The 23453-nt window shown below is 35.8% G+C and overlaps 1 protein-coding gene across 7 annotated transcripts; it reads left to right on the top strand.

Annotated features, from left to right (window-relative positions):
* Positions 1-16686: 16686 nt before the first annotated feature.
* On the top strand, positions 16687-22547 carry LOC145061363 (protein HESO1-like). 7 transcript variants are annotated; one of them, XM_079008802.1, is made up of 12 exons: positions 16689-16966; positions 17868-17890; positions 17987-18013; positions 19040-19072; positions 19226-19414; positions 19723-19899; positions 20006-20190; positions 20315-20410; positions 20522-20567; positions 20948-21054; positions 21498-21599; positions 21788-22547. In XM_079008802.1, exons 3-12 carry the CDS (start codon positions 17995-17997, stop codon positions 22370-22372), a joined length of 1539 nt encoding a protein of 512 aa, XP_078864928.1. In that variant the 5' UTR covers positions 16689-16966; positions 17868-17890; positions 17987-17994; the 3' UTR covers positions 22373-22547. The 7 variants fall into 7 exon arrangements, with proteins under 7 accessions (XP_078864933.1, XP_078864928.1, XP_078864930.1 ...); XM_079008804.1 differs by having other exon boundaries at positions 19040-19094; XM_079008803.1 differs by having other exon boundaries at positions 17827-17890.
* Positions 22548-23453: the final 906 nt, after the last annotated feature.

The following is a 23453-nucleotide window of genomic DNA, read 5'->3' as shown; positions in this document are numbered from 1 at the left end:
AGTCACTTACCAACTCGTATAGTGAGTTCGTAAGAGAGTACTATATGATGAACCACGACATGACCCTTATAGATCTCACCTATATGCTTATTGCTGCTGAATCAGCAATGGTTTGGCGCAATAGAAAAGCAAAGTTGATTGGTGAATCTGCCTTCAAGACCTCTATGGATATAGACAATGGCAATGAAAGACATGCAATGATCGAAAAGTTTGATCATAAGAGAAAGACAATGTCTGAAGTAGTTCCATGTTATGTTCCAAAAGAGTCAATTTGCTTTTATTGCCAAGAAAATGGGCATTGGAGACGAAGCTGCCCTATTTACCTAAGAGATCTAAGAGATGGGAGAGTCAAAACGTATGGCTCTGATTTAGGTAAAATCCATTGAATAACTCTTTTAAGCTTCTATTCTAGATTCTTAATACATAATGTGATAAGATTACAATTGATGTTTTGTAGGATCGAAGAAAAGAAAGGAAACTTAAGGGAAGAAATGAGCAGAATCTAACCGTGAAGGAATGGATTTCGATCGCATTACTTGGAGATTAGATTCTTGAGCTACTACTTAGAGTTAGAATTAGATTGCTAAGAAAGATGTATTAGCATAAGTTTTTCAATGAGTTGCATTGTAAGGACAAATTTTTCCGCAATAAAATAAATTTTGATTTTATATTATTTATCCTTACAATGGCGTGTATGAAAAAATTGATGTTAAAATGTTTCTAATATTAGCAACAATGGATTTGGTTCTTATTATGTTATTTATGGAAAGTCGAAAATTTACCAAATATGGAGAGTTTCTCATCGCCCAAAGTTTCAATTGGACAGAAATTTGGAATCACGCAACTTGGTTGCATGATGAATGAGAAATCTCATATTTGATAATTAGACTATTTCATTGACAAAGTGTCAAGTGAAGGACTAGGAGATCGAGTACACAAAGTTATGTGTTGATCAAGTCCACCATAAGAGTAACAAAGATATTCGTCATGATTTACTAGAGGTTTAGTAAATATGATTTACTAGAGGTTTAGTAAATAGGGAGAGTTTCTCATCGCCCAAAGTTTCAATTGGACAGAAATTTGGAATCACGCAACTTGGTTGCACGATGAATGAGAAATCTCATATTTGATAATTAGACTATTTCATTGACAAAGTGTCAAGTGAAGGACTAGGAGATCGAGTACGCAAAGTTATGTGTTGATCAAGTCCACCATAAGAGTAACAAAGATATTCGTCATGATTTACTAGAGGTTTAGTAAATATGATTATACTTACAAGATTAAGTGTAATTCTGAATTGATTGAAAAAGTTTAAATCAATAGCAAAACGAATAAGAAGAATCAAGTAGGCAGAAAGATAAAAGTTTCTCCATTCTAAGAAGAAGGGAGAGTAGCTTTTATGCTTTATGATAGGTCTTAGTGATTAAGAACCATATCTCGATTGATCCTCTAAGTAAGTCTTAGTACAATTGTATGTTTAAGAAGAGGAATCAAGGATAGAAGAAATGGTTAAATCAAGAAGTCAATCATAGTTCGTTCCAAAAACAAGTCTTAGAGTTAAGATTGTGACATTGAGTGATAAGTGTTAAGAAGGTTTATAACATTCATCAAATGTGGAAAGTTGTGATGTCTTGGATAAGACAAAGACCAACTAGGACCAATTTATGAAGTATTTTGATATGAGCTACACTAAATCTTGGATATTTGTTTGTCAAGAAATGGTTATTGACAAGAGAATCTTATATGTCAAGGAGTCAGTGGGAGTCTTAATGGTCTTGAAAGGTTTTAAGAACAAATCAAATAAACCTTATCGATCATCACTAGCACACGAGTTGAGGTTTACAACCTATCGTGTTGACATTGTTTAGTTGATGTGCCAAACCAATCGAGTTAATTATACATGTGAGTCCTATGAGTTCTCATTTGAATGCATAAAAGGCAAGGACCTTGATCAATGGAAAGTACGTTGATAAGAAAAGGTGAGCTGCTTAACTACTTGGAAGACATGGTGGGCAGCTGTGCTACCATAAAGGCAAGAAATCAAGATTAAGAAAGTTCGGTCCATATGAGTTTGAATTTGTCGTAAACTTTGGTTTTAACAAATTCACATGGATAGGAACACATACACCGCTCAAATCTAAGTGTCATAAGATTTCCTCCTTCATGAAAATGATTGTGAGGAAATGCTTTCACTAAGAAAGATTTTAAGAAGATAGTGATTGTAAAATTGCATTCTCAAATTCGATTATGGTTACGGTATCCCTTTCCATAATTTGAATTGTGAGGTTTGGCAATTGTTTACACACACATATGAACTATCTAAGGCAAAGGTGTATAAGTTCAAGAAGCCTTGATAAAAGATTATCAAAGCACTAAGTATTAGAAACATGAACTTAAGAAATCCAATAAGCATTGTTTTTCTGAAAGTTTGGCTGTTTCTAAATACATGTCGAAGCTAGTGGGAGTATAAGTGTTATGTCTATAATAATCATCATGATAGTGGTAGCATAAAAGTTATGATTGTATGATTATTAAGGCACATATTGCAAGTTGGCAATATTAATTATAGAAAACAAGAGTCATTCTTTGCAAAGTTACAAGGAAGGAATAGTTGTTTTGCTATAATTAAGGGAGAGAATATTATGCTTCATTTCAAATCTAAAGGATTAAGTTGAGAAATGTTAATAAATTTAGTCAAGGGTACATTGTGTGTTCTTAAAATTTCGATTATGATTACGGCATTCCTCTTCACAATTCGAATTTTGAGAACATAGCAAATAAAACATTATGCGTCGTGTCCCATACGCTTCGGGTATAGGATCGATTGTAAATGCTTTAATGTCTGACCATTCTAAAATTTTCCAAATGTCGAGCGCATTTAGAGGGAAAAGGGACTAGAATTGGTTTTGACTAAAATAATTAAACAACTATCAAAGGACAATCCAAAGTTCGACGAGGATTGGTCGCTTGTGAGTAGTTGGAAGCATGGTATTGGATGGACCATATCGACATTATTATGAATAGAAAATATTCTATTAAGAATGAGTTGTCATATGGAAAATATGGATATGTGTCCATATTGGATGGACCATATCGACATCATTAAGAATAGATGAGATTCTATTAAGAATGAGTTGTCATATGGAAAATATGGAAATGTATCCATATTGGGAATTGAATATTAAAAATCTATGACTAGATTAGAAACTTTTATGCAAAAGGATGTTCAAAGGAATGTACTTTGAGTGAGAGACATCATATCTAAGGAATTGTCTTGTAACAATCTCCGATAGAGGACCTTGTAATATCATTGGCAATAGTCTTTGTGACTCTGGTGCAGTGACGTTACGAAAGGATTATTGCATAGAATGTTAGAATCTAGCATATTTTATAAGTAACAAGAATTTGATATTCTCACACTTATGAAAAAGGATTTGGAGTTGTGAAATGAGAATGATTGGAAATGTGTTTAATTTGATCTATTTCACAAAGTAAGAACCATAGGAAAACATTGTGTGCATGCTAAGAGCATGTGACAAGTGTAATAATTCAAGTAAGAAGTTGATTACCCGAAACGACAAATAATGAGTAATCAATATGGTGATAAATAAAATGTGTTTTATTTATACTCAAAGGTTTGAGGCCATATGAGATTAGTATTATTCTTGTGTTTCACATTTGCATGTTTTGACTTCCAGAATAATTGAATTTATTAAGAATAATCGAATTATTCGAACGGGCCACAGTCATTCATATGTTGGAAGTAGATATGAATGAAGACTGTCGTGAATTGGTGTGTGGATTGTCTAGAGGAGTATTAGACATAAGCAAATGTTTGCTACAACGTTCGTGAGTGCTTATGAATATGATTTGAGCATTGGATTAAACCCACGCTCACTTGGATCACTCCACAAATTGTATCACGAGTGATTGGTGAGACGATAACATCTTATATTCTTGAAACCGAGATGTGTGAGTTGTATCTTGCAAATCGGTTGCACATTGATAATATGTAAACGCACTAGTAACTTGGTGTTATAAAACATATTGTTGTGTGTGATTTGGTTAGTAAGTGCAAGCAAGCATTGTATCAAAGTTTATCCGTTCCTTTTATCCAAAGTAGGATAAAAACGATATCTTTGGTCCCCTCGATGATTTAGTGATGACAAACGTAAATGCTCGGCCGGGCTAGGGCTAATTTGATTTGTTCAATTAGTTAGTCGTCATAAATCGGGAATCGAGATATAGTACAAAGAGAATGATTTGAAATCATATCTCATATGATATCTAGAATGGAGGAATATATGATCCCTTATCTAAGGACACACGTATCTGATAGGATCAGAGTTGACAGCGGCTTTGGAAAGCTACGATTGCAGATCAGGATCTGAAGTCATACGCATAATAGTTATTAGACTTATCCAAGTGGGAGACTGTTGGATTAGTGTCTAAGTCCATAACTATTTTGGTATGTACTTGATCCGATGGTGCATGGTCCTTTTGGGTTGCCTTCAACAAAGCAACTTGATAGGATGAATTATGGAGAGAAAGGATTAAATATGATTTATTAATATATTATGGGAATAATATATTAAAGGAGAAATCATATTATTTAATTAATATTAGTCAATAATTAATTGGTAATTAGTTTTGTGACTAAAAGAGATTAATTAAACTTAAGGGACTGGAATTGTAATTATAAGATAATTGCAATTTGGGCCATGGATTGCCTTGTATCAAGGGTTGGACGAATTCTTATGGGAAGCCCATAAGGAAATCGTCCAAGGGCTTGATTAAAGGAGTCTATGGGTTGCTTAGGGCTTAAGCAACCAAATTAGGGTTTCCTTGTTAGATAACCCTAATAGCCTCACTATAAATATAACCCTTAAGGCTCAAAAACGTGGGGAACTTCTTTTCTAGGGTTAGAACATGTTTTGGGCAGCCTCTAACCTCTCTCCTCTTCATCCTCTTGCTTATGGTGTTTGTGAGCCATTAGAGGAGTGACACTTGTGACTCTAAGCCTTCCAAAGTCAATACAAGGAGATTTGGGATTGGTATTGCTACATAACAATCAAGGTAATATTATAAACCTATTCTTATGTTAATATGATTACTTGTATGCTAGAATTAGGGTTTATAGTCTTGGATAACTTGCATGTACAATAGAGAAACCTAGATCCAAGCATTAGGGTTTGTATGAGCACATAGGATGTCTTATGACCAAAACCCATCAGCTTCGTATTCTCAAAACCTGTGTGGGTACCTGTCTATTGATTTCCCAAGAATACAAGTGGTTTTTGACTCCAAAACCGAAACACATATAACAATACATTTTTAAATCAAATAATTTTAATTATTTAACTTTGGTTTATCGTAGTTGACTTGTTTAGACTTTGGTTTGACTTGTTTGACTTTTATTGACCCGAAATAACTGGTTGTTACAGTTTTCCTTTGAATCCATAAGAATAAATTATAGTTGATCTGAGATTACCTTGGTATCTCAATCATTTATGTGTTCAGGATAAAAGTTCTTTTATATACCGCTTCTGCTCTAATATCTTAACTTCAATGGCTGCTCTTAATTCATCTCAACAAATGTATTCAATGCAAATAAAAAATAATGTGGGTTGCCCTTCTGTGAAAGCTGGTCCACATGTTCCGGTCATATAAATGGTGAGAGATGTTGTTGCAACACTCATGGGCCAAGAAGAACAACGCCCAGCACCTCTCACTGCTATAGACATCGAGAAACTGCATGCAGATCAAGTTGCATTTCCCGAGATGGTGTTCGGTGTTCCTCCTTCTCTCTTTGAGCACATTAAGTTATGCAAATCTGCTAAAGAGATTTGGGACACTCTTCAAGATCTGTTCGAGTGATCAGAAAACATGAAGGATAAGCGTCTGACTTCGGTCGTCAATGAGTTTGATACCTTCGCCACTACTCCCGGTGAATCAGTTGCCTTAGCTTCCAATAGGTACAAAATCATCGTCAACAATATGACAGCTCATAGGATTGTCCGAACTCCGCTAAAATACAATCTCAAGTTCATCAATAGTCTTGGTAAAGGATGGGGAAACGTAAAATTGTGTATTCGGAGTAATGGATCTCTGAAGAAGCTGAAGCTTTACCGGTTGTTTGATGAGCTACAAGGACACGAATCAAATGTTGCACAAACATTTAGAGAATTCACAGGAGGTCCTCTTGCTCTTGTTAGCTCTTTCGATCCACATGTCTTGAATCCATATGTTTCAGATCCTTTCAAAGCGGTTATCCCACCCATTCCATTTGTTCAACCCACTCAACCAGATCTACCTGTTCCTACTAATTTTAACTATCAGTTTGATGGAGACCTCGATCCTAAAACCATGGACTTCGAACTTCGCTTTCAATAAGATTTTGCTTGTCTATCCATGAAATACAAGTGTCCATGGAATCCCACTCACAAACCATATCATAACCATTTCCAAGCCCTCGCCAGAATAATCCTCAACCATTTCCTAAACCTTCATAGAACCTACTTGCTTACAAAACCAACTTCTCTTCATCAAGTTGTTGGATTAGGTGTCTAAGCCCATAACTATATTTGGTATGTACTTGACCCGGTTGTAGCATGGTCCTTTTTGGGTTGCCTTCACTGGAGCAACTTGACTGGATGATTAATAGAGAAAGAGGTTATTATGGTTTATTAATATATTATATGAATAATATATTAAAAGAGAAATCATATTGGTTAATTAATATTGGTCAAGAATTAATCAAGAAATTAAATTTGTGATCAAAAGATATTAATTGAACCTATGGGACTAGAATTGCAATTATAACATAATTGGATTTTGGGCTGAGGATCCCTTAGGAATGGGATGGACAAAATCAAGGGGGAAGCCCACCTTGGATTCGTCCAAGGCCCTGTTATGGAAGGTTCCTTTGGACTGCTTAAGGCCTAAGCAATCCAATTAGGGTTTTGACTGAAACCCTAACAGCCCACCTATATAAAGGACCCTAGGCTTTGCATTTTCAGCTACCACCTTGAACCCTAGAGATCAAGAGCCGGCTTTGAGCCTCCTTCCCCTCTCTACAAGATCATCCAACTTGCTTTGGTGTTTGTAATTCATTAGAGGCATCACATTTGAGGTGTTAGGTTCTTAAATCTCAAGATATTTAAGCTACAATTGAAAGGTGATTTCTTAACCCTAGTTTAGTTATGATTTTCGATTTTGTATGCTAGAATTAGGGTTTACAAGTTTTGCATGATTTGCATGTACAATTAGAGAAACCTAGATCCAAAGCTTTAGGGTTTGCATGTGCACCATATGATTGATGTAATGCTCAAAACCCATCAGTGGTATCAGAGCCTAGGCTGTTTCCTATTATATGTAATGCCTTGTTTAATCATTCATTGCTTGCAAAATCGAATTTTCTGCCCTCTGACAGCTGAACTCGTTGAGTCACCTGATGAACTCGACGAGTCCAGTCAGTGACTCGGTGAGTCGGAGAGTCAGAGAGTAGATATTTCGGAATTTTTGCCTATTTTTGATTGAGATAATTACCAAAAACGTTTTTGATTAATAAAATTTGATTTTTATAAAATTGATATGATTATCCTTATCAAAATAGAAGATAATTGCAAATTAATTAGATAATTATTGTCTTATATGATAACTTTAATTATTTGAATTATTTAATTGTATTATCTTGCCATGAAATTGGATTAGGTCAAAATTTAGATAATCACTAATTAATTGTTTAATAAAATTATTTATAGTATGATCTAGAAAGTTTTGAAAAGTTTCAAAACTTGCCCTCATGTTTTGGAATTTAAATTGTTGATTAAAAGTTTAATTTTGAAATATTTAAATTCTAAACCCTAGAATTTTACAAGTTTAAAATTCAACCCTTATACTATTATAATATTATAAGATTAATATATATATATATATATATATATATATATATATATATATATATATATATATATATATATATAAAGCTAGTCTTACCGTTAGTAGGCCTCATTCATGAAGCCGATCTAAAAGGGGGAGGGGTATAAGGTTGCTGCCTATAAACTGACAATTTAATGGGTGTTCACTCTCACCCACCGTTTCCTTGATTGGTGGAGGGTCGTTAGCCGAACGGGTATGATATGGCAACTAATTCCTCATTAAAAGTATAATGATTAATAAAGTAACTAAATGTTTTTTATAAAATTCTCAATCTTAGTTACTTTAGGAAAAATGTGAAATGATGTTATTCCATGAAATTACACTTTGCACCCTACCAAGTCATTAGTGGAGCGTGCGTGGATAACCGACACACTAATATGGACTAGCAATGGTGGCAAAGGGTGACTCGATGTTTATCATAGATCAATGGAGCATGTGTGGTTAACTGGCACATTGATTAGGTGGTAAATGACATCGAGGGTACCAAGTATATTTGCATGGTTATTCACACCTTGTTTGTGATCCTCGGTATCCCAGTCACAAACTTGAAGGGAATATCGAGATTTAAACATGTCATTGAAAAGTTCAATGAATCTCAAAAGATTTAGGAGTTTAATACATTTAAAACTTAATCTCTTTTTCGTTTTTCATGGTGGAAATTAGTGAATCGTCATTCACTTACCTTCAAATTATTTGTGATTTAGATTACAACATCCCTCTTCTAAATTGCAAATAATATTGTTGGATCCTAGCCCTAATTTCTCATTTGGGTGTTTAATTGGGGATTCTTATCTAATCAAACTTTGTCTCTTTTCTATTTCAAATGTCTACTTCGAAAAACAACAACGCTTCATGCTTGACCCCTTCTGGCTCATTCTCACTCATGAATTTGTGTGAGAGGGTGATTTTTGATGGGTCCAACTTCAATGACTAGATCTGCAATATCCGAATGATCACCAGTTACAAGGACAAGGAGTATCTTCTCGCTAAGGAGTTGAAAGAGGTTAATGTCAACACTGCCACTCCCGAAGAGATTGTTACTTACGAGGCTCACGAGCGAGATGCTACGAAAGTTCATTCCATCATGCTCGCGACAATGACCGCAGAACTCCAAAAGTCATACGAGGACTACTACCCTACGAGATGCATCAAGATTTGATGGATAGGTACCATCAAAGCGCGAGGCAGGAAAGGTACAAGATCATCGCTGCGATGATCACTACTAAGATGAAGGATGGAGAGTCCATCACGACCCACCTGCAGAAAATGCAGAGGTATGTGGACCGCTTGCTGAAGTTAAATGTTAACTTCGATGAGGAGCTGGCCATAGATATTATTCTACACTCCTTACCTCCTTGTTACAACCAGTTTCGTATGACCTACCATATGAACAAGGAGGAGGTCACTCTAAGCAAGCTTCAAGGCCTGCTAAGGATTGCTGAGAGTAGTCTGAAAGACAAATCCATTGCATCAACTCCTACTACCGCTCCCGTCTTGGCAATTGGGCAAGGGAAGGGTAAGAAGAGGAAGGATCATTCTAAGAGCCACAAGGGAAAGTCCCACGATGGTACCTATTCTAGTGGAACCAAGGTTGGTCTCGTTGCACCCTCCTCCAACCCGAAGGATGCAGAGTGCTATTACTGCCACGAGAAAAGGGCATTGGAAAATAAGTTGCCCGAAGTACTTGCAAGATATCAAGGATGGGAAGATAAAGCCATCCTTCGCAGGTATTTACACTATTCAATCTAATAACTCATCACATGCTATGTCTTGAGTCCTCGATACAGGATATGGTTTTCACATTTGTTCTGGTTTGTAGGGTCTAAGAAGAAGTAGGGATGTGTAGCATGGAAAGATAAACTTGATCATGGGGAATAGGAAAGCGTCGCCTGTCACCAAGATTGGAGTTTACTCTTTAGTGCTTAGTAGTGGGTTAGGTTTAGATATGAATAATTGTTGCTATTCGTCAAAAATTATGCGAAACATTATTTCCTTTCATGTTTTGTATAAACAAGGTTTTAGATTTTCGTTTGATAATGAAAAAGGTTCTATTAATGCTTTCTTTAATGGTTCTTTCTATTTTTGAAGCATTGCCTTGTAATGGTTTATATGAAATTGTGATGGTTGTAGACAACTTAGGAAATGATGTGTTGCATATCGATTCTTCCAGTAGTTTGGATAAAGCATGCTCGTGGTATTGTCGTCTTGGACATGCCAAGAAGAAACGCATAGCCCAACTCCAAAAGGATGGAGTGTTGGAGTCATTCGACCTTAGGGATGATGACGCGTGCGAGTCTTGTTTACTTGGAAAGATGACCAAGTCACCCTTCACTGGCACTTGTGAAAGGGGTGAGGGTTTATTGGATCTTATACATACCGATGTATGTGGGCCCTTTAGATCCACCACAATGGATGCAAGCCGCTTCTATGTGACTTTCACCGACGATTATAGCAGATATGGGTATATCTACTTAATCAAGCACAAGTTAGAATCCTTTGAAAATTTCAAAGAGTTTAAGCAAGAAGTGGAGAATCAGCTAGGCATGAAAATTAAGATTCTCCGATCCGATCGAGGTGGTGAGTACCTTAGTCTTGAATTCTACGACTACCTCAAGGAATACAAAATTGTTTCGCAATTGACGCCACCCAGGACACCGTAGTTGAATGATGTGGCTGAGAGGCGCAATCGAACCTTATTGGACATAGTTCATTCCATGATGAGTCGTGTTTCGTTACCTATCTTATTTTGGGGGTATGCCTTAGAGACTGCCGCCCATATCCTTAATATAGTCCCTACTAAGAAGGTTGCCAAAACACCTCACGAGATGTGGACAGGGAAAGCTCCTTCGTTGGCACATATCAAGGTTTGGGGTTGCGAGGCTTTCATAAGACGAGAGACTCACAACAAACTCGAACCTTGTAGCGAACGATGTATTTTCACCGGCTATCCGCAAAAGTCCTTTGGATATCTCTTCTATAGACCGAGTGACAATGTTGTCTTCGTTGTGAGGAGAGGGGTTTTTCAAGAGCGAGAACTCATAAGCCAAGAGGATAGTGGGAAGCAAATTGATCTTGAAGAGCTTCAACAATCAAGCGATGAAGGAACCTCTAACGCTGGTGTTCAACCCGAGGAGGAAACTCATGTTGAACCGATTGACGAGTCCTTACCTCTTAGACGTTCCAGTAGAGTTAGTGTTCCACCTATGTTATATGGTTTTCATATAACAAGTGAGGGTGATACGGTTATTAGTGATAGTACACTAGTAAATTTAGATGAACCTAATAGCTACAAGGAAGCCATGGCAGGCCCAAAGTTTACAAAGTGGAAAGAGGATATGGGCAGCGAGATTCAGTCCATGTATGGCAATCAAGTTCGGAACTTAGTTGACAATGTACCGGGTCGTAAGACGGTCGGGTGCAAATGGATCTTCAAGAAGAAGATCGACATGGATGGGAAAGTACACACTTATAAAATGCGATTGGTTGCAAATTGCTTTACTCAAACTCCCGGAGTTGACTATGATGAGACCTTCTCACCGGTTGCAAAGATAAAGTATATAAGAGTTATGCTAGCCATAGCTGCGTTTCATGATTACGAAATATGACAGATGGATGTCAAAACCGCTTTCCTTAATGGAAAGTTGGCTGAAGATGTTTACATGAGTCAGCAAGAGGGTTTTGTCGATGCAAAACACCCTAATAGAGTGTGTAAGCTTGAAAAATCCATCTATATGAAATATTTGTTTCGATGAGAAAGTCAAAGAGTTTGGTTTCTTGCGAAACGAGGATGAGTCATGTGTATATGTCAAAGTCAGTGGGTGTATAGTTTTATATGTTGACTCATAGGATATGTAGTCTGTTTTTTCTTAAAAAAAATGCAATCACATCCATACTTTAAATCATACCCTTCGTTGTAATAGGCCCCGATAAAAATCCCCCTAAGGGAAAATGACTTAAAAAGGTAACCATGTTTCAATTTTGTACAAAAAACACCATTTAAGTATACCATGTTCAAAAAATACCATCTAATTAAAGAATTTGTTCAAAAAATACCATCTAAAATCACATTTTGCTCTTTGATTCTATCGTGGTAACCGGTTCTGCCGGTGAGGAGGTAAATGTTACCGGGAAGAAAAAAAATAAACAATTACGTGGCTTCTCCCTCTATTACGTGGAATAACCCATTCGCAAAAATCAAAATCACATAGAACACGTTGGAGGTTTTTTCACAGACGGTGAAATTAGGGTTCGCTTTTCACGCCGATTTTTCACTGAAGGTGCAAGGTATGCTTACTGTCGATGTTTACCATGGTGGGAACTTTGTCCCTAAGCCATTAGTGTACTTTAATCCTTTGAAAATATCTGTTACGGGAGTTGATTTCAAAAACACGGGGTTTAAAGAGTTCATCTTACAGCTTCGAAAATTAACAAAGGAAAGGTGCACTAATGTATATTATTGTCTTCAAAATCGATCTGTGGTAGATGTATTGAGAGAACTAAGAGATGATAATGACTATGTAAGGTTTCTTGATGCTGGGTATGCTGTAAAATCAATGTGCACATTGATGAATATCAAGAGCCAGTCATGGGTGGATTGACGAAGAAAAAGCTAAAGAAGGGGACACAGAAAGTGATGAATATGAGGATGATGTAGACTCAGTCATGTCAGATGATATATCAGTGGACCATGAGCTTGATGATGAAGTTATTCCATTAAAGAAATCTACAGATCCGTTTTTGGCCCACACAAATGTTATTCCAAAGGGAGGGGTTAATGATGAAGATAGTGGCAACACAGATGAAGTTTACTTTCCTGTTCATGATCCTAACCAACAATGGGACACAATGAAACCTGTCTTAGGTATGAATTTTTGTGATCCTTATGAACTTAAGCAAATGATTACCAATTATGCTATTTCTAATGGTTACAATTTGTGGTATGAAAAAAATGATGCAAGTAGATTATTAGTTAGGTGTAGTAAAGTTGAAGGAAAGGCATGCTGCCCTTTTAGATTGTGGGCTACTTGGATGAGCCAAGAAAATTCATTCCAAATCAAGTCACTGATTGATGAACATAATTGTTGTAGAGCAGTAAATCTGGGGTCAATTGTCATATTTAGGTGGATTGGAAAAACGTTAATTCGTGACATATTGGAACAACCCAGGCTTAGTTACAGGAAAATGAAAGCGTTGGTGAAGACTAATTTTGGTCTTAATGTGAGTGTCGGGCAATGTAGAAATGCTAGAAGGTTTGCATTGGATGAAATTGAGGGAAGTTTGGTGGGACACTATGAAAAGCTATGGAACTATGGTGCTGAGTTGTTGAGGGCTAATCCGGGTTCAACCGTCCAAATAGATGTAGATATTATGCCTGATTCTACAGTGTACTTTTCGAAGATGTATGTTTGCTTGAAGGGTGTCAAAGATGGCTGGATTGAAGGGTGTAGGAGGGTGATTGGTATTGATGGATGTTTTCTGAAGGGTATTTGTAGAGGTGAGGCATTAGCAGCTGTTGGTAGGGATTCCAACAATCAAATATATCCCCTGGCATGGGCTGTAGTTGCAGTTGAAAACAAGCAAACTTGGAAGTGGTTCTTAGATCTACTACTTGATGACATTGAGATGGGAGATGGGACAGGGCTAACAATCATTTCTGACCAGCATAAAGGTCTAGTTGAGGCTGTAAAGGAGAGAGCACCAGGAAGTGAGCATAGGCAATGTGCTAGGCACATCTATGCCAATTTTAAGAAAAAGTTTACGGGTGTTGAGTTTAAGAGGCTTTTTTGGATTGCTGCAAAGTCTACAACACAAAAAACATTTGAAGCTACAATGAGGGAAATTAGGCAACTTAGCATAAATGCTTATGACCACTTGATGTAAAGAGATCCAAGCACATGGTGTAGGGCATTTTTTTTGGAAGATAGGCGTTGTGATGCCGTAGAGAATGACATATCAGAATCCTTCAATTCTGCAATTGTAAAGGCAAGAAAAAAACCGATAATAACTATGCTTGAAGAAATTAGAGTCTATGTCATGGAGAGAATGTTCAATCAAAAGAAGAAGGGAGAAAAATGGAACTTGCCAATCTGTCCCTCCATCAGAAGGAGGATTAAGAATTTGAAAAAAGCACAAAGGTTTGTTACTTACTTCAAAAGCTAATTTACTTAAGTTAAAATAATTAATTTACTATAACATTTCATCACAGGTATTGGGAAGTTACTCCAAGTGGTCCACAACAATATGAGGTCAGATTATTGCATGAAGGATATGGAGTTGACTTGAACAACAGAACTTGTGCATGCAGATCCTGGCAAATTAGTGGGATACCGTGTTTGCATGCCATTGCAACAATATTGTTTTTGAATGGGAATGTAGAGGACTATGTTTCAGTTTGGTTCACAACAGGCATGTTTGGAAGTTGCTATAGATATACAATAAAACCAATTAATGGTGCTGATTTATGGCCAACTGTAGTTGCTAATACCATCTTGCCACCAAGACGTAGAAGGCTGCCTGGGAGACCAAAGGTGAACAGGAAGAAATGTCTTACGGAAAGAAGGAAGGCATACTATTAGTAAGAAGAGAGGGATTCCAAAATGTGGTCACCGTAAGCAAGAAGGTCACAATAAAAGAACATGTCCATTATTGAACCAAGGTTGGCTTCTTAATTACAATACACATAACCATTTTTTCTTGATTACAATACACAAACATTTTCTCTTGATGCGGTTACAAATGAAGTACCAGCAGACGCGTTTGTGGCAGATGAAGTAGAAGACCATGAGGAGGAGTATGTAGCGGATGACGTAGAAGACCAGGAGGAGGAGTATGTGGCAGATGAAGTTGAAGACCATGAGGAGGGTTATGTCGCAGGTGAACCTGTTATTGATGTGGAGGGAAGCAGGGAAAACATTAGCAGCGTGAAGAAGAGAAAAGACCCTTCTGAGAGAATCATAAAGATGAAGTTGAAGAGAAGGGTGGGCGGTACTGGGGATAATATTGGAAACCCAGTTAATTTAAGTTAGGTCATGTGTTTGTTTATGCCTGAACTGTGAAAGGCACATCTTTTGGTGCATAGTGCACATAAAACTTATGTTTGTTTATGCCTAAAACTATAAAAGGCACATCTTTTGGTGCATAATGCACATAAAACTTATGTTTGTTTATGCTTAAAACTTTTAAAGGCACATCTTTTGGTGCATACTACACATAAAACTATTGTTTAATGTTTGTTTAATGTTAGTTTGCTCAATTACCTTTAGCTTGTTAATTTTTTTAATTATATGTGGATGTATCAACTGTTGGAAGGGATAAAATCGTCAAACTTGTACCAGTCGTATGCTGGTGTAATCATGTGTTTTTACATCTCATTGATCTCATAATAATACAACATAAACTAGTCGGAAATGACAGGTTATAAAACAGAATGATAAAATTGACAATTATGCCCTTTTGTTTCCTTTTGTTGAATTATGTGTCCTGCTGCAATATAAGGGACTGCCCCTGTATAGAAGATAATTCATTCATTTGTTCCCCTTCTTGGATAAAGTTACAGTTTTTCTTCCTATGTTGACCAATGTACCCCTATTTACCATGACCTCTTTTTTGTCCCATTTGTCAAGTTCATATGCAGCCTCACCAATAAACCCCTGTTTAGTTTAATACCTTCACTGTTATATTAATACCTTCACTGTTACACCAATATCATTTTTTTTGTTTTATCAAAAAAACCTTCATTGTTATACATCACCTTTATAGTTACAATTACATTAGCATTATAGTCAAAATGTGTTTCAATTCAAAAAACACAAAACAAAGAAAATAGAATAAACATTAAAGGGCAGCAAAAGCACCCTTGATTACATTACCATTATGCCCTTGATTACATTACCATTAAAGCTACAAAAGCATCCCTTTACAAAACACATTGGAATCAGCCATTCCATTCATTTTCCCTATACTACATCATGAATTTCACTACAAGCGGAACAAAAAGCATCCACAAACAACATTTTTGAATCTCTAATGTCCTGCTCATTTCATTGAGTTTCTTTCTAAAACTCATGTCATCCTCATCTGTCTTCATCTTGTACGATTTCAAATCATTTTCCAATATTGAAATCTTGACTTCCATTAAGTTTGTTTCTTGTTCTTCTTCATCATCAACAACTCATTTCCAGAACTTACAACTTTCCTTATTTTGATCCTTCATATTCAGGAAAATAAGTCATATAACCAAGAAATTATTTAGGAAATGGAAATAAAAAGCTAACTTTAAGCTAAACTTACCAAGGAGTATGGACAAACCATAAACTTTTTTCCAGGATTAGCTTTGGTTGTTGATGTCCAAATTCGACCAATGTACCCTCAATCACAATGCTTTCTACCAAGATTAGATTTTGAAATGTTGGTTCTTGACTTGGATATGACGGATTTAGAGGAAGAAGAAGACGCCATAGAAGAAGGAGGAAGTCGTTACAGAGGATGTTTGCCCTAATTTATTTCAACGATGGCTTATAAGGGGGGATATATCCTACCTGTAAACTTCATGCCAATTAGATAATCCACACATTAAGAAAAATATGCCAAGTCAGCCATTCTCATTTCCACCCGGTTACCACTGAATCAAAGAGCAAAATGTGATTTTAGATGATATTTTTGAACAAATTCTTTAATTAGATGATGTTTTTAGATAGGATATACTTAAATGGTGTTTTTTATTTTTATACAAAATTGAAACATAGTTAGCTTTTCCTTCCCCTAAAATGGTGCCACTATGAATCGTAGCATGATCGCATGTGACCGACGTAAACGATGGAGAGTGGCTGGAGGTCATTTCCACCTGCTTTTGGTACAATCTCAGCCGTCTCTCACCCTATGACGTCTCGCTGACTCATTCTCTGCTGCAGTCTCTCTCCCTCTCGACGTCTCAACTAAATCCACGGGAATCACCCTCTCCAATCTCCATTCGATCCTTGTGTAGCAACAGAGGGGCGGATTTCTCTGCGCTTGAGCGTCTTAAGGGGTAAGTATTCATTTCGTACAACTAATCAATACCTCTCTGCAATTGCGTTGTAGTTTTGATGGATTAACATGGGCTTAAAACAAAGTGACTATCTGTTATGCTTACGGAGTGAAATTAGGTTACAAAACTCATTGACGGATTTAGGGTTTTGCAATTTCTATGATTGATTCTCATTTTGTTTATTCGCTACAGAAATTTGCTAAATTTTATTTCTTTTCGCGTATGCAATCGTTTGGAGCGGTTGAATTAGATAAACATGCATAACCTAGAAAAGGCCTAACCAACAGAACGACCCATTGTAGAAACTCAATAAATGGAGCTACCTTAAATTTGAATACACAATGCATAACCCTAATGCAAATGACTAATTGATTGTACATTGTTCAAAGGGGCAGATCAAATGGTGTCATTAGGGTTTACATAGATAGAGCAGATGATGACACCAAGGTCATAGAGTTAGTAAACAAAAGCCTGTGACAATGGAGATAAAGTTTTTGGGGGTTGAGAAATCGGAAGAAGCTAGGGAAAGAAATATGCATAAAAACTAGTAAAATTATATATAAAATGGAATTATAGGAGGTACATAGCAGATATAGAAAGATTGCATTATGCTTTAACTATGTCATGCAGATTGAACACAATATAGATACTTAAAACAACAACATTTTGTGGATTTTTCATATCATGTTGATTCTTACATTTAAATAAAGAATTAGTCTGCACCCTACCCAACCCCATCTCTTTCACAGGCACCACAAAATTTGATTTATGTGTAACCACCACATTAAAATCCATCATCCCACTTTCAATTCTCTACTCTTATGTTTGTAGCTTATCCATCTTTTTTTTTTATGTTATAGTTTGATTGGCTATAATGTGACTAATTTGCTTTCTATTGCAGCTGTTCTTGATCACATCATCAAGGTAGGATGAATTGCTGCTTATCTTTGACATTACATTATTGGAGCTACTTATAATTATTATTCTGAATCTAAAGGGTTCAATTTGTAACTTTTGTAGGCACAATAATGGCATTGCGAGAAAAGGGTAAGTGATTAAAACCTTTCATCTGTATGCTCATCTACTAGAGAATTTACAAGAAGGTTAAACGACATGGTAATGGTAGGTAGAGTCATAATCACGATTGTAATATAATAGATGATGACAACGTGTGTTCATTATGAATAAAGAGTAGGGTCCTAATCACAATTAGGGATCTAGTTAAAGTACCCTTAACAAGTAAATAGATATAATAATTCTTCTTAATCACCATGTTATTTGCAAGTGAATCATAGAACAACAAATATCAATAAAAAGTTGATATTGAATTTGACTAAATAAATGTCCTAGCAGCCATTAGATAGCTATTAGCCAAGTTGTTTGTTTGTTTGTTCACTCCATACTGATGTTATAAGTCCCATAATGTGAAAGGAATCTTTTCTCAGTATCTTTTGATTTTATTTCTTTTTTTTTTTTTCGGATTGATGTTTCCTTCTTCCATCTATTTGTAAAGTTTTTCTTTGTCTATTTTTCCAATTATTATGTTCTCCTATCTCAATAATTCTACTTATCTTTCTTTCTCTTCTTGAATTGTGAAAACTACTGTCTTTTCCATCTTTCTTTCTTTCTTTCTGTATGCTACATTTAGATTCAATATTTTGTATAGTTATACTTTGATAGTTGCCTTTTTCTATCCTTTTTCTTCTTTAACGGCATATTTTGAACCATATCTCACTTGAATACTTGAAATGCTTTGTCTATTACATATACCTTTTTATAACGTACGATAATTGTACTCTTTTTTTTTTTTTGATATTGCAATAAAAAGATAGAAACAAAATGTTACATAATACACATATATGGTAAAAAATGATAATCCGTGTTCTCTACAACATCTTGATGATGTTTTCTGACAAGATATTTTTTTCAAAGAAGTCATTACGTCACATGTTTTTTCTTATATTTTATATTTTATCTTTCAAATATATCTCATATCTACTTGGTTTTCCATCCACTATTGACCAGGGTGTCAAAACAGTTGACCCCATTTTACTCTACTTTGATTTTATGTAGTTTTTACAGGACCTCATGAAGATGATTTGCAGGGTATGTGAGGTTTATACTAAATGTAGTAATGAGATTCAAGTTTCTATTACTTCTTTAGATATATATTATAATTTGATAAAAATTGTTCTTTTCCTTGTTGGCCTAAATTATCTTTTCTAGTTGATAATTCTTTCACTGATCTTCAATTTTCAGTCCTGAAAAAGAAAGCAGAGAAGTTTGAATTGAAAGAATTAGAGAGGATTATACCAAATCGAGGCAAATTACTTGTCCTTGAAAAACTACTTAATGAAGCCTATTTAATTCGTAGGCCAAAACCAAGTGAATATGAACATCGAAAGCAACTAATTCGAGTTTTTAATGAAATAGCAAGGGAATTATATGGTAAATCCCCACTCACATTCTCTACTATTTACATTTTACATTCAAGATTTCCTTTTTCATTTCTTTCTAATACAACATTCTACTTCCTGTTTTTTTCTTTATCAAGGCATTGTGTTTTTAACTTTTTTCTTGTTGCTATAATTGGTTATATTTTTCAAAGTAGAATGCTTTAAATAGGAAGAAATGAAAGTAGGATGCTATAAGAAACAAAATGGAAGTAGATTGTTGTTATTTCTTGCAAACCCTTTTTAGATTTGAAGTTAAGTTTATGGTTTAACACAGAGTGGATTTATTGTTTTCTGATTCAGGTAATTCTTCTTGTCCTGTTGTTGAAGAATTCGGTTCTTTTTCAATGGATCTTTTTACTACTGGAAGTGACTTAGATCTCTCAGTCAACTTCAAAAACAATAGTCAATCAGTATTCCCTCGAGATCAGAAAATTAAAGCACTTAGGAAGTTTGCAAGAAAATTTTATGCACTTCAAAGTACTCTTTTTACCTATTTACCATTTTCTATTTCTTAAGTTTTTAGTTTATATTTACACAATCATGTATATGTCTGATTTTGTTTAATGACCTTTTTGCCCTTTAGCTGGAGGTCATGTACGAGGTGTTCAGCCTGTTCTGTCTGCTAAGGTGCCTATTCTGAAAGTTATTGATGCTGGAAGTGGTGTTGAATGTGACCTTTCAGTTGAAAATAGAGATGGAATTTCAAAGTCAGCTATAATTCGCTTAATTACTTCAATAGATGAAAGGTTCAAAAAGCTAAGTTTCTTGGTAAGCTTATATAATCTGCTACATGGGTTAAAAATTATTCTAGTAAATACAAGGTTTTAATACCTTGAAATTGTAGCTTATTAATATGTATTATGGATACTAATGATAAAATCTATCTATGCAGATGAAAGCATGGGCAAAAGCACATGATATTAACAGTTCAAAAGATCGAACTCTTAACTCTTTATCCATAATATTATTGGTTGCTTTTCATCTACAGGTTTGCTTTTATATTGCTTAATACTGAAAGCAAGTCATCTTTTTTATTTCTTATTTATATTATTTTTCAACTGTTCAAAATTTTTGTCTTATAATTATTCTTTGGTTGCAGAATCGAGACCCCCCTATATTACCTCCATTTTCCGAGATATTAAAAGGTAATAATACTTAATTAAGGATGTAAAAGTAGTTAATTAGTATTATGAACTTGTCTAATTGTCTTATACAATGAAACTTCATTGATGTTTGACTACAAGTCAAGCCTTAGATGAAAAGGGAGAAGAGGTATGTTGATTATTGTCAATAAAGAAAAAACAATCTATTTTTATTTATTTGTTTATCCTACTTTCATTTCTTATTACAGCATTGTACTTTGAAAAATCTATCCATTGCTTTGTATTTGGATGAAATTGTAGATTTTTCAAAGTACAATGCTGTAATAAGAAATGAAAGTAGGATAAACAAATAAATGAAAGTAGATTGTTGTTGTTTCTTGTAAAGAAGTATTTCAGTTTATAATGGGGTGAGAATTTTCTAGATGGAGAAGATGTTGCATCGGTGCAGAAATCAGTTAGAAAATTTCGGAATTACGGTAGTAAAAATACAGAAACATTAGGTGAACTGTTGGTGTCGTTTTTACTCAAGGTAAAATCTCCAAGGCCTTGGACAAGACAGAACTGTGTTTGACTTGCATTGGACTAATGAGATTGATGTCAATGGGACAAAAATAACATTTTTTTTGTCCCATTGACATTAATCCCAGTCCAATGCACACCAAACACTACTTGGAGTGCTTTGGGGGTGCACTGGATTGAGTGGATTGATGTCGATGGGACAAAAGGTGCAAACTTGCAATTTGTCCCATCGACTTCAATCAAATCAGTCATGTGCGAAGGGATTGATGTCAATGGACAAAACATCAATCCCATCAGGCAGTCCAGTGCACCCCAAAAGCAGTACAACCTGTCCTGTCAGTTGTACTGCATTTGGAATGCACATGATTGATTTGATTGAAGTCAATGGGACAAATTGCAATTTTTGTCCCATTGACATCTGTTATGTCTGAAACGCATAAATGGTTGTTGCAGTTGGCATCTGTTGAAAAGCTTTGGCCGAAAGGTCTTTGTGCGAGTACTTATCTAGGACAATGGACTTCTAAAACTTGGGCCACTAAAATAGCAAGCATGAGTGTGAGTTCTTGTAAAACCTTGTTTATTATTTTCAAAAATCTTACCAAATACATAACAATTTTACATGGGTAGAGTTTTGAAGCAAAAGCTAAAAGGTTGCTATCTTTAATTAACAAATAATTGAAAATACGTTGATATTTCTTGAATTTAGCTTTTGTATACATTTAAATATTATGAAGAATTTACAGGTGGAGGATTTCACGGATCGAACCCAAAATGTGGCGAGAGCAGTGGGGAAATCAGAGGTGGAAAAAATCTACAGTCGCATCCATTTTTCCATTCAAAGACTTTCTTTATTCATGAATGGTGAAATCCAAGAATCAGTTTTAAATGAATCTTTATTTGGCATCACTAATACATTGCACCATCATCCCCCGCTCACCACCACCACCACCCCAATGCAACCAAGAGCCGCCCAAAGTTGGCTACCAAGACCACAGCCAGTTGGCGGCCAGTGGGGTGGAATGGGAACCCAACATCAAGCCATGGGTTCCGGTCAAGAATGGGCTGACGACCACCCACCCAAAAGAATGCGGGTGGCGGCAGACGGTGCACCGGGAACCCAAGGTTGGGGTACTTGGGGACCAGAATTGGGAGGACACAATCAACCGGCTAAAAGAATGAGGGCGGCAGAGGGTGCTCCGACACCACCACCACCACCACCACCGGGAACACAAGGTTGGGGTAATTGGGGACCACCCGGGTGGGGTGCTGAGGATTATAGGGGAAGAAGGGTTCAGCAACCACATGGTCCAACGTATCGTTTAGGCTAACCAGGGTGTGTGCAATAGGGCTAACTGGGGTTGGGTTGGGTTGGGTTAGTTGTTTATAATAGAGTTTATTCTGGTGTTTTAAATTATGGAAAGCTGAAATTGGCATTGGGATAGGCTGCCACCATATGTAACAAACCACAGCAACGGCTTTTGAATCAGAAAGTTGCTTTAACCATGTCTCCTTAGCTTTGCTTGATTATGTCCGGTTTATCTAAAGAATTAAAAAAAACTTACATACAAATAAATAGGTAATTTTTCTAGCTGGATTTTTATTTATTTATTTATTTTTAAATCTTAATCTTATCCGTTTATTTTTTGATAAGTAGGTTGAAATCAGTAACCCGAATCTGTATATATTTCTTAATGTAAGTTTTTTGCCATTTCTGTTCTAAATGCCATGTTTCAAAGATGGTCGTCGTTTTGGTGGAAACTGATGAGTTATGTTATTTTTTTATGCTGTGATGTTTTTAATGATCATTTTTGTAAATATTCTTATTTTTAGTTTAGAACTTTAGTTATCTAGAGATAATTAATTTATATATTTGTTAAAAAAGCTCGACAAAATTGCAAAAATGGTTATTGTGGTTGGCAAAATTCTATGGATTTTGTCCACGTTTTAGTGGTGCACCAATAGTTCATGATCTTTTTATTGTTTTTGGTCCTTATATATTTAAAATGACCTTTATGCCTCTTATATTTGTTTTTTAATTTTTATATAAAAGTTTTTAATTAATTAATTAATCTCTCTCTCTCTCTCTCTCTCTCTCTCTCTCTCTCTCTCATGAAAATTCAATAACATAAAAACCATTTCCATCAACTGCTGCCACCATCACTAATGACTACCACCGCAATCTCCACCGATTGTCGATATTGTTCGCCACCATCAACACCAACTGTTACCACTGTCTCCTTCATCATCTCTTTACAACTGCAACTTCCATCCGCCTGTACCCTTCCCAATGTTGGATTCAACCTCTATACTTCTCAATGCCAGAAAACACCTCTCTTCGGAGAAAAGCTTTGACCCACCTACAAGAAGTCCTTCATCAGAACCATCAGCCACCACAATCTTCTCCGGCCA

Source organism: Lactuca serriola, chromosome 7 (genome assembly GCF_051521515.1).
Source record: "Lactuca serriola cultivar US96UC23 chromosome 7, Lser_US96UC23_V15, whole genome shotgun sequence".
Taxonomy (NCBI): Eukaryota; Viridiplantae; Streptophyta; class Magnoliopsida; order Asterales; family Asteraceae; genus Lactuca; species Lactuca serriola.
Note: the sequence above shows the minus strand (reverse complement) of the source record. Positions and strands in the feature narration are given on the sequence as shown.

What these genes read in the sequence shown, in the direction of transcription:
- LOC145061363 (XM_079008802.1), top strand. An exon ending in AATAGCAAGGGAATTATATG is followed by an intron (nt 19,415 to 19,722) that starts GTAAATCCCCAC and finishes TTTCTGATTCAG; the next exon opens with GTAATTCTTCTTGTCCTGTT. An exon ending in TGGTTGCTTTTCATCTACAG is followed by an intron (nt 20,411 to 20,521) that starts GTTTGCTTTTAT and finishes CTTTGGTTGCAG; the next exon opens with AATCGAGACCCCCCTATATT.